At 55.2% G+C, this 11,253-nt stretch overlaps 1 protein-coding gene across 4 annotated transcripts; it reads right to left on the bottom strand.

The window, feature by feature from the left end:
• Positions 1-67: 67 nt before the first annotated feature.
• NFKB2 (nuclear factor kappa B subunit 2) lies at positions 68-9,512 on the bottom strand. 4 transcript variants are annotated; one of them, XM_072621020.1, is made up of 23 exons: positions 9,402-9,512; positions 8,032-8,244; positions 7,494-7,572; positions 7,256-7,389; positions 6,989-7,087; positions 6,732-6,883; positions 6,067-6,173; positions 5,478-5,636; positions 5,247-5,351; positions 4,963-5,048; positions 4,731-4,869; positions 4,517-4,642; positions 3,993-4,208; positions 3,702-3,843; positions 3,313-3,427; positions 3,013-3,220; positions 2,576-2,745; positions 1,574-1,676; positions 1,259-1,410; positions 1,101-1,170; positions 784-956; positions 579-690; positions 68-328 (listed from the first exon to the last, which is right to left on the bottom strand). In XM_072621020.1, the coding sequence occupies exons 2-23, from the start codon at positions 8,050-8,052 to the stop codon at positions 207-209; spliced, it is 2,790 nt and encodes a 929-aa protein (XP_072477121.1). In that variant the 5' UTR covers positions 8,053-8,244; positions 9,402-9,512; the 3' UTR covers positions 68-206. The 4 variants fall into 4 exon arrangements, with proteins under 4 accessions (XP_072477121.1, XP_072477126.1, XP_072477132.1 ...); XM_072621025.1 differs by having other exon boundaries at positions 8,032-8,144; positions 9,402-9,476; XM_072621031.1 differs by lacking the exon at positions 9,402-9,512 and having other exon boundaries at positions 7,256-7,296; positions 8,032-8,305.
• Positions 9,513-11,253: the final 1,741 nt, after the last annotated feature.

Here is an 11,253-nt window from a genome sequence, read left to right as displayed (position 1 = left end):
TGGAGCTGGCACAGATATGTCACATGATGCATGAGGTGGGGGTGAGAACAGAGAATTGGAGCCTATGTCCTAGGGTGGGGTGGTTGGGTTCCCCAACCCCCACATACCTTTATTCATCAAAACCAAAGGACCAATCAGGGCATTAAATAAGGGTATCTGTACAGCGGGCGCCTCCAAGGGCAGGCATGCTGTGGGCACAGTTGGCATCAGTGCACCTGCTCCTCAGGGTGCCTGTGGGTGAGCTCCCCAGGAGGCGTGGGTACCATGCTCATCTTCTCCTGTTCCTCCTCCACTGACTGACTACCGTAGGCACTGTCCTCCTTTACTTCTGAGGAGGGAAAAAGGAACAAGGGGATTCAGGGTCTAGTCCGTCCCCCAAAGCCAGTCCAGATCACAGAACCCAGAACCCCCTTAGAGAGAGTTTACCCTCTAAGACCATCACAGTGCCCACTGCCCTGAGGTCCCCATCTGTAAACAGGCCTCACCCAAGTTTAGAGCCAGGTCCCTAGGTAACTCCTAGAATCTCCCCCAAATCTCTCCAGCTTTGACTCCTTTGCCCATCGCCCTTTGCTTCTTACCTGTGCTTGGAAGCTTGTCCCTGGGCTCTGTTCCCTGCAGAAGCCGCACACCCTCATCCAGCCCCATGGCAGCCAGGGCATCTAACAAGCCTGCCAAGTCTCCTCCAGCCAGCTATGGAGAGAGGCAAAAGGAAAGAGAATTTGGGGGTGGGATCACTGAGGGGATGGGAAGGCAGGGCTCAGGGAACCAGACCCAGACACTGACCTGGTAGCTTCGAATCAGGCTGCCACTTGGAGAGGTCGTGCTGCGATACGTGTCCACCAGGCTGCGCAGCCCCAGCCTCTCTGCTAGTTCAGCCCAATCTCCCCCACCACCTGGTCCGTCCAACAGCCGCTCCAGGCCCTGCAAAGTTGCGGCCCCCAGAGACAGGCCAGGACCTGTGGTAGACAGTGATCCAGGCACATGGCTCTCAGGATAGAGGAGGTAGGGAGGGAAGGCCTGGCTCAAGGTTGGGCCCTAACACCCTTTCCCATCCTTGGGGCAAGGAGAAAGGTTTGGAGGACGGGGAGCTTGGGTCTTACCTGTGGGGCTTGGGGGAGTCAAGGGTGGCTCTGTGGTCTCCTGAGCAGCCTTCAGCAGCAGAGTCCTAACCTAGAGTGGGGGGTATCTCAGAAATGCCATTGTGCATCCCAAACCCAGCTACCTGCTCCTCAAACATCTCCCCCCTTGCAGGTTGTACCTTAGCACTGCGGGTCAGGTCCAGGGGTGTGTGACCACGGTATTTTCTCCCACTTCCTTCCTCAGCCCCATCTGACTCAGAGTCGCTGCCTGAGTTTGGGGGTGAAGGCAGTGGGCAGAGGGGCTCTTCATTCTCAGCCTGCACATCAGCTCCTGGCAGAGAGGGTATAGTCAGAGAGGGCATAGAGAGGAATCCTGTGGCCTCTATGGCCAGGAAATGCACCCTGCCCTGACCAGAGAGGTCAGGATTAAAAAGGGACCCCAGGGAGCAACTGGCCAGGAGTAATTTCTGGGGTTGTGGGGTCAAGGTACTTACCAGCTTTGAGTAGCAGGCGAGTGAGGGTGGGGGACCCCAGCCCAGCTGCCAGGTGCAAGGGTGTATTTCCAGCAAAAGTTTGGGCATTCACATTGGCACCAAGCTGGTGAGGGGAAGACCAGTTAAGGCTTACACTGTCTGCCCCCTCCCACACCCCCCAGAGGCCAAGATCCAAGGACTCATACATGGGCTCATAAGATGAAGCATCAGAAGGAACCAAGGAGAGTATTTCAAGCTCCTATTTTACATGTGGGGAAACTGAGACCCAGAGGGGTAGATAATAATCATGGCTAACATTTACATAGAGCGTTTTATAGCTTATATCATATAATGGTCAGAATAACCTGTAAGGTGGGTGCTGTTATTATCCCTGTTTTACAGATGAGGACACTGAGACTGAGAGAGATTAAGGGACTTGTCCAAGGTCATACAGCTTGCAAGTGTCTGAGGCAAGATTAGAATTTAGGTCTTCCTGACTTCAAACCCAACCATTTATTTTCACTGTGCTACTTATGTACCTCAAGTGACTTGCCCAAGATCACCTAGGTAGCAAGTAGCAGTGTGGGATTTGAACGCAGGTTCTTTGACTCCAAAATTCTTCCCTCTCCACTCTTCTCATAACTGCCTTCCCTCCACACACTGCTATCCAATGACTGGTCTCCTTGCTGTCCCCTAAGACACTAAGTCCCAACTCTGGGCATTTCTCTGGCCATGCCCCATGCCTAGAAAGCTCTCCCTCTTCATCTCTACCTTCTGGCTTCCCTGCCCTGGCTTCCTGCAAACCCTACCTTCTATAAGAAGCCTTCCCCTGGCCCATGTAGTTCTGGGGCCTGCCCTCTGGGGTCACCTCCAGTGTATCCTGGGGTTTGCACATTGCCACCCCCTTCTTATTAGAATCGGAACTCCATGGAGGCAGAGATCTTTCTGTGTAGCTATAGTGCTTAGTGAAATTCTGGGCACAAAGGAAGTCTTTCAGCAATGCTTGCTAAAAGACTGACTGACCTTGGTGATGAGGTGGCTAACAAGCCCCAGCTCCTCAGACTCCGTTGCCAGGTGTAAGGCAGTGCGCCCACCTTGCCGTTCCGCCAGCTCAATGTCAGCCCCACTGCCTACCAGCAGGTCCAAGCACTCTGGGCTATGAGCACGCACTGCCAGGTGCACAGGATACAGGCCTGTGGGATGGGCATGGCTCAGGATCTGATCCTGGGACAGACCCCAGTCAAGAACAGAGAGCACCTACTTCTGGCATCAGGAGGCACAAAGGTCTGTGTCCTTTCAGCTTGGCATGGTGAGCCCTGACCCCTACCCATTATCCCCTGCCTCCAACAGACCAGTTATCATAATTATTTTCCTTCTTCCCCCCAGCTTGGTTGAGGATCCTCTTCAGCTCATCCCAAAGTCCCAGGTGTGTCTCTGCAGGTTGGAGGTGGGGCACTCACCCTCATAATCAGGCATGAGTAGTAACTGGGGAAGAGCGGGTCCTGCATGGCAAAGGAGGGCCTGCAGGAGGCCAGGATTGCCTGCCCGCAGTGCCAGGTGGAGGGCAGAATCTCCATGCCGGTCCAGCAGGGTCGGATCAGCACCCATGCTCAGTAGGAAGCTGACCACTCGGCTCTGCTCTGTGATCACAGCCAGGTGAAGGGGCGTCTGGGGACATAAGAGTAAGTTAGGGCAGGCCTCTAGGGAGGGAGGATTGCCCTCACCACACACTGCTCTTCCCTGCCCCATGCTGGGTATACCTGGTTCAAATGGTTGGTGAGGTTGACAATGCCCAGGTGGGGGACTCGGAAGATAACATGAGCCATCTGCTCGATGACACTTGTCTGTCCGTGAATGATGGCTAAGTGTAGAGGCCTGGTGGAGAAACCAAGGGAGCTGTAGAATTTTATTCTGGAGCCTAGGGCAACAGCAATCTTGTCCTGAATTAGACTGAGTCACCAACTCCCCATGCCCCTACCTGCTCAGTCTCATTTCCAGGCTCAGTCCATTAAACTCTTGCCTAAAATCCAATCTCCAGCCTCCTAACCTTGTTCTAATCTATCCCTGCTCCAACTCCACCTCTTACATTTCCCTAGGCCAACATCAACAACACATGCATTCCCATTCCCCGTCTGCCCTGGCTTCATACGTGTCTCCGTTCTCGTCCTGGGCCCTCAGCAGGTGACACTGCCCAGCCAGAAGGGTTCGGGCATCAGCTGTAACTCCGTAGTCCAGCAAGGCCCGGGCACTGCGTTGGGCAAGCCCAAACATGCGTAGGTTATATTGCCGGGCTGGTTGGAAAGGGGAGGAAAGAGGGTAAGGTCATGGAGATGGAAGGTGGTTACTGTGCCCATCTAGTCCTCCCCAGTGTGATACCTGAGTCCCTGGTCCTCCACACCCCCCTCTTCCTCTATAGTGTATGTGTGTGGGGAAGTCATACCTTCCTGTAGCATCTTTAAGGCCTGTGGTCCATGGGGTGGGGGACGGCCAGGGGAATCAGGGTGTGTCTGCTTCTCCCCCTCACCACTGGTTGTGCCTTCACTCTCTCCCGACATCTGGACTCCAGCCCCCCCAGAATAACTGCCCACTGGAGCAGCCCCAGGAGTGTACAGGCTATAGTTCAGGGAAGTGGTGGAAAAGAAGCTGAGACCACCACCTGGGGAGGGGGAGGCAGATTGTCAGTGTGAGGCAGTGAGGGGGGTGATGGGCAATTGGAAGGAGAGTCTGGGTGGGGCTTTGGGGAAGAAAGGTCAATAGGGGGATGGATGGTCTCAGGGATAGTTATGAGCCCTGGGAAAATGGTCACAGGATGGCTCTCTCCCCAAACTTCCCTTCCACACACCTGATGCCGGGAGCCTACCCTTTCTAGGGTCCAGTGTATGGAGAAAGAGGAAGAGCCCCCCAGACCCCTCTGACCCTTCCTTATAGGACACCTAGTCCCCAGAATCCTCTTGCGCCTCTTACCTCCTCCACCGTTTCCATAACCTCCAGCTGAACCCCCTCCAGCCCCACCCATGTGGGAGCCATCTCCAAAGTGTTGGGAAAAGGCAGGTAAGGCCTTTCTCCGCTTCCGCTGAACTTCCTCCTTGTCTGGGGGGATGAGGGGGGCGGTCAGGCCAACTCCCCTCTCTCCTACCCCAAAGTAGCCTCAGTTCCTCAGCCCCCTCCTGAGTCCTACCTTCTACCATGGGGTAGTAGGTAAACTGTTTGGAGTCGGAAACGTCCCCTCCCCGTTTCCTCTTTAGCTGCAAAAAGACAGTCACTGGACGCTCAATCTTCATCTTATGATAAGGAGGTGTCCGGAACACAATAGCATACTGGGGGAGGGAGACATAGGCTCTCAGTATGGCCTGCAAAGCCCTGCCTAGGCCATGCCACCCCCTTTCTATGTGCCCGCCAGGTCCTGATACCTGTTTGTGAACATCTGTGGGAGAGAAATCTCCAAAGGCCTGCCAGCCATTCTCATCATCCTCATAGAACCGGACTTCGATGTCATCTGGGGTGGGAGGGGGAAGAATCTGGTTCTGTACATAGCTGTCAACCCTGACCTTTCTCCCTTTGTCCCTCTTTCCTTACAGCTTCATCCAAAGCCTCAGTTGTCTTCTAGCACAACCCCCTGGCATCCCTGGACCCAGTTTAGGCCCACAGCCTCCTCCTTTTCGCTTGTTGTCCCAGTCCCTGGCTCTGTTCTCACCTTTCTGCACCTTGTCACAGAGAAGATAAACTTCATCCCCTCCCCTAACAGATCCAGCTGTCTTATCCATTCGGGAGATCTTCAGGTTTGAGGCCCCAGGGGATTCTAGGGGGAACAAGTGATCTCAACAGAATGCCCAGCTTGGGCATCATCCCCTCAGTCTTCCCCCTCCAACTGTGGTCTCTGCTCCACATTTTCCATATCCCCTTTAACTGTGCTTGGGTCACTCACTGCTATCGTGGATGGGCTGGGAGATGACAGGTGGGAGGGGGAGAGAGAAAGAGCCATCACTGGCCCTGAGGAAGGCAGAGAAGCGGAGCCGGACAATGCTGAGGTCCATAACTTTCTTCAGTTCTTTGGCCTCCTGCTCTAGCTCCCGCCGTTCAGCCTCTGTGATGGGCAGTCACATGTATATCCAGTTGATTTCAACCCTTTGTCTGACCCCCTCAATCCTCAGGTCACTGTATGGGCCCTCCCAGTGCCCTTGATCTTTTCTCTCTTTCTCTCCCTCCCTCCTCCCTCCTTCTCTCTCAATCTCTTTTTTTCTCCCTCTATTTCTATCTCCCTCCCTCCTCCCTCCTTCTCTCTCAATCTCTTTCTCTCTCCCTCCCTCCTTCCCTCTCTCTCTCTTCCCTCCTCCCTCTCCCTCTCTCAATCTTTCTCTTTCTCTCAATTTCTCTCAATCTTTCTCAACCTCTCTTTCTTCCTTTCTTTATCTCTATCTCCCTCTCTCTCTCCCTTCCTCTTCCCCCCCTCCCTTCTTCCTCTCTACCTTACCCACAGCCCCAGACACATACTCCCCTTTCCATGGTGCCCATACCTGTTAGACCCTGGGGCCTAGAGCGGAGTCGCTGCCTCTGCAGCTTCTGCATCATGATCTCCATCATGTTCTTTTTTGTCACATGCAGGACTCCCAGGTTGTTAAACCTGAAAGGAGTCAGGGTGACAAATCAGATACGGAGAAGCAAAAGATGGGAGGGCTCAAGCGGCTCCCTGGGTGGGAAATATCTTCCCCCTGCTTTTCTACTTGTCCAAGTCCTTTGCATCCTTCAGGCAGGCTTCCTTGATTCCTCCAATCCACAGGGATCTCCACCTCTGCTGAGATCCTCCAGCCCTGAATCCAAGCAGCTTGCTCTAACCCTCAGAACACACACTGCTTATTTCATTATATTCCCAGGAGTGAATCTCATCTCCTTGGCCAAGCCATGAGCAACCAAGGGTTGGGGCCAAGCCTTCACTCTGTCCTGTTCCCTCCACCCCCCCAGACTGTTCTGAGTGTAGGGTTTAAGTTTGCTCTTTCTCTTACTCCTACCAAGATGCTGATTTCCCCAATCAAGTCCCCTTTTGTTCCAGTACAACCAAGCATGGACATTAAGCCTATGAAGAAGATTCAATAACCAGGGGACTGGAGGGGGGAAGCAGAACTATTGCTGGCCTCAGAAAAGCTCAAGGGTGGGGGTAGGGATGGGAATGGGGACATCGTACTGAGCTGTCATGTCCTTGGGTCCCACGGACACCACGCAGACACCCAGCTCTGTGCACTGCTTCCCAACCAGGCTGTGTGCATGGGCCCGAGGTGGATCGCTGTGTGTGACCAGGTCCACTTCAATCTTGGCTGGTCCCACGTAGTTACATATCTGGGGAGGATGAATGGAGGGATATTTGCCACACATGGACAGTCACCTCCCTGCCCCTCTTCTCCAGCGGCAAAACCCCTCCCCCCCACCTTCTCTTCTGCTCACCTTAACTGTAGGATATGTCTTACGACCCTTTTCACTGGAGGCTCCAGGCAGCCCTCCATGGGAGGGGCCCTCACAGCCATAGCGAAAGCGGAAGCCTCGCTGAGGATCAGAAAATAGCCATAGTGAGGAGTGATAACCCCAGTCTGCACGGACCACTCCCCAACTCACAGGGATCGCCTCTAACCACTAAGGAACACTCCCACCCACCCCTGGAACTGAAGGAAGGCAAAGCCCCTTAGCCACCCTGGTCCCCCTTCCTGCTCTCACCTGCTTGGGCTGCTCCATGATGACCAGGTAGGGGCCCTCACCTGGGGATGGAGGGGGCATGTCTGAGCCAGGGGTCTTGAGATCTCCTTTCATACCCACCCCAATTCTGGCAGAAGGTCCTATATTTCTACTTCCTGGGGAACAAACAACTGGATGGCAGGAGTGGGAATTGACAAGGAGGGAGACAAAGGGGATTAGGAGTCCTTGGGAAATTTGGTATTAGCAGAGCCATACTGACCGGTCTCCTCTGGGGGTTCTCTTCGATCCACTACCGGGGAGTTGAATTGGAAATCATCGTAATCAATGCCATCCAAACCCTGGATTTGGATAGATATAGTGGAAACTTACCATTCCCACAAAATTACTATTCCCATCCCCCACTTAGAATGATCACCCAAACTAGGAGAGGACCAGAAGTGGTCAGACAGACAAACCAAGAAAGAGGGGCAAGGGGGAAGCCAGAGAGCTGGAGGCAAAAGGAGGAAGGGGCAGCAGCTCACATCATAAGAGCCAGGAAAGCAACACAGAGGCTTGGATAGACAGAGGACCAGGAATCCAAGGGGTCGACACAGATCAGAGCTTGGCAGGACAGACAGGACTGAGTAAAGTGGGGGTGGGGGTGGGGAGGGGCACTGAAAGACAGAGTCTAGGATATTAGCCAAACAGAGAGAACTCCAGATGGTCAGACGGACAGACAGAGAGAGGCCTACAGGGTCCGAGAGAGAGAGTTGGTAATAAGGAGAGTCACAAAGATAGCCACTTAGGCTAGCACTCACTGGGCCATAGCAATCGTCCATGTTTTAGAGCTGGGCTCTGTCCAGCTTCTGCTGCCGATGTATCGCCAAGTACCTGTGCTTGTGGGTGTGGAGGGGCACCCCTCAGGCCAGGTCTAAAGGGAATAGCCAGGAGCCTGAGGGTAGGGGGCAGAGGGTCCCTCCTCCTGCCAGGCTGGAATGGGTGAGAGCCAGAGAGCTGTGGGCAGGCGGGGGCTGGGAGGGCAGGAAAGTTAGAACAGCTCAGGAAAGTCCCGAAAATACCAGAGAGAGGAGGGGCGAAGGGAGGGGGTGGGCCTGGAAATGACGTGATTTGCCCAGCCCAGAGAGGGAGGGCGCAGTTAGGAGTTTGAGGGGCCCCTTCCTGCTCTCCTTTCTCTTCCCTACTCCCAGAACAGAGCCTTGCTCCGTGGGGAACCGTGGGCTGTGGAACCCTCGCCCCTTATCAGAGGAACCCCAAGTCTGAGGGGCTGATTGCTGGGGATGAAGGGGGAGAAGACTAGGGCAAGGGAAGGCAGAGGATTTCAGTAGGAGGGAGGGGCTCTGAGCTGGGGATCTGGGGGCACCTTTCCAGGCCAGTGGTGAAATCTGGAAGCCCAATGAGAGTTTCCCCTGTCTCTCCCGCTACCCCCTCCTGGGTTTCAAACCTGCCCTTCCCTTTACTATTCTAGCCTTCCTTCCCTTTCTCCCCCCTCCCACGGCTTGGGGCTCCCCTGGGATTTTCCGTGGGTCATCTGTTGGGGCCTGGGGGGGAAGGAGGGAAGGAGACTGCTGATTCAGCCTTTGGGGCTTTTGGGGGAGATTCCTCTGGTAGGGAGCCCCCTCTCCTCTGGGGGCCCTCCTGCCCTAAGTCCCTGGGGATATAATGCCCTCCGCTCTTCCTATGGACTTTGGGCAGCTTGGGGGAGGGGAGCCTGCCTCCACCCAGCTCCTTCCCCACTCTTCCCTGTACGTGGGGATGCCGAGAGACAAAGATTCCAGTTGTCTCTCTCTGTGTCTGCCTGCATGCACGTGTGTCTGTGTAACCGTGCTAAAATGAGACGGTTGGGTATCCGCGTACTTGTGCCGGGGGTGTGTGTGTGTGTATACAACCGCGCACACGCGTGTCAGTGTGTTTTTCTGCGGAAGGGTGTACACCCTTCCGTGCCTGCGATGTGTGCCGAGGACTGCGGTCCCTCGCGGGCCGACCCTCGTGCGTGTCAGCGTCTACGTGGGAAGGCGCGTGAGTGGGGGATGTGTGTCTGCGTGGGATCGCGCCCCGTGCGGACCTGGGTTCTTGACTCTCAAGGCTGAGTGGGGGCCCGCCCCCGCCCCTCTACCCGTGCTCTGAGAACCGAGGGAACCCAGGGGCAGGACGCAGGGGCACCACTCACGGCTGCAGCTACGGCTCCGGCTCCGGCTCCGCTACCGGCGAGTCCTGCCTCCGCCAGCCGTCCGACCCCGGCGCGGCTCGGCCCGCGGCGGCCCCAGCCGGGAAAGCCCCTTTTCCGCCCCCCCCCTCGGGGGGGAATTCCCATCACGTCACGGGGCGTCACCGCCTGGCCTCTTTCTCATTGGCTCAAAGTTTTGGCCCGCAGTCGGTGCAGCCAATGAGGACTGAGCATGGAGCACCGCCCCCTCCCCTAGTGTCTCCGCCTCCCAGCCGGGAAGAGAACCCCTTCCCCCTTCCCCCTTCTCCAGGGAGGGATCCGGGAAGGGTGGGCATTCCTTGGGTGTCTCCGCGCCCTCGCGCCCGGAGCTGCGGCCCCCTCTGGGTGCCCGGTGGCCAGCCCCGAGAAGTGGAGATGAAGCTCCGTGGGCACCGCCCTCGCCCGCCAGCTCGGAGGGGCGGGGGGTTCCGCCCGCGACCCTAGAGCCCCGTCCGGCTCCGTCTGGGAGCGGGATCGAGAGCGCCACCCTGCTGGGCACCGTCCGGACCGGGCCCGCGCTGCCCGAGCGTGGAGGAGGTGGGGGTGTGGCAGGAGGCCGTGCGGCCGCCCGCGCTCCCCGCAGCACTGCTGGGTTTGTTCACGCCTGTGCACCGACTCGTTCTCCCGCCCTCCCCCAGCCCCCCGTGAGCCAAGGGTGGATTAATTGTTGTCCTCGGGTCCCCATTCCAGCGCGTAACAGGCCCTTAAGAAATGCTTCATTGTTGAGGGAGGGGGCAAGAGCCCAGCTGGCGGTGGATACCCCTGGTCCGAGGGAGGAAACGGTCGGATCAAGCTAGTGTATTGGAGAGTTGGACTCGGATTTGAAAAGACCTGAGTTCAAATGCCACCAGACACTAATTCCGTGACCTAATCTTTTAAAATGGTAATAATGTCTGTCATGCCTTTTTCACAGGCTGATCAAGTTCCAGTTCCATAATGTAAGTAAAACATAGTCTACAAAATGTCAGATATCCATAACTTCTAAGCTTTGATCTCTGTCAGCTAGGGATCAAAAGACCAGTGGTCACAGAAAGACCCAGTGTATTAAGACAAGGCTGCTAGGCCTGACTAGCTACATAGATCTGGCCCTTCCCTAGGCTCTTTTACTGACTCTTCATGCAGGTCACCCCACCAATCATGGGTATCCCATAAGGCTGACCCTCTTTCTGTACTACAGTGCTTAGTGATCTCAGCTCCCATTAACTATCATCTCTGTGCAAATTGAGTTCCAGATTTATGTGTTCAACTCTAATCTTTCTCCTGAGCTCCAGTTCCACATCACCAACTGACTTTTGGATGTTTCATAGGCATTTCAAACCCAACTTTGTCCAAAAACTCTCCTTTCAAACCTTCACTTCTCCCCAATTTTCCTGTTACTATTGAGGGTGCCACCATCCTTTCAGTCCCCCAAGCTTGAAGCCCCTGTCATTCCTTGATAACTCACTTGTCTTCACTCAGTATTTCATCCTCCTGGAGGTCTATATCATTTTTTGCTTAGACTACTGCTACAGCCTTATGACTAGTCCATCTGCCTCATGCCTCAATCCACCCTCTATTAAACTGCCAAAGTTTGACCAGGTTTCTCCCTCCCATCAACTCCAATGGTTACTATTTGCTGGATCAAGCAGAAAGCCCGTTTGGCATTGAAAGCCCTTCACAACCTGGCCTTCCTTCCTCTTTCCCAGCTTTTTACACTTTACTCTCCTCTACGATCCAGTTACACCAGCCTGTTCGCTGTTCCTCACACATAACGGTCCATCTCCTGTGCTTAGACTCTTGCACTGGCTGTTTCCCATGTCTGGTTTGCTCTCCTCCA

Source organism: Notamacropus eugenii, chromosome 1, assembly GCF_028372415.1.
Source record: "Notamacropus eugenii isolate mMacEug1 chromosome 1, mMacEug1.pri_v2, whole genome shotgun sequence".
Taxonomy (NCBI): domain Eukaryota; kingdom Metazoa; phylum Chordata; class Mammalia; order Diprotodontia; family Macropodidae; genus Notamacropus; species Notamacropus eugenii.
This window is presented reverse-complemented; position numbering and strand designations above follow the sequence as displayed.

Bases quoted from the DNA above. Each gene is read 5' to 3' on its own strand.
- NFKB2 (XM_072621020.1), bottom strand. From the start codon at position 8,052: ATGGACGATTGCTATGGCCCA. The intron at 3,221-3,312 runs GTATACCCAGCA...TTATGTCCCCAG, and splicing joins TCACCAACCATTTGAACCAG to ACGCCCCTTCACCTGGCTGT. The intron at 1,171-1,258 runs GTACAACCTGCA...CCCCCACTCTAG, and splicing joins ACCTGACCCGCAGTGCTAAG to GTTAGGACTCTGCTGCTGAA.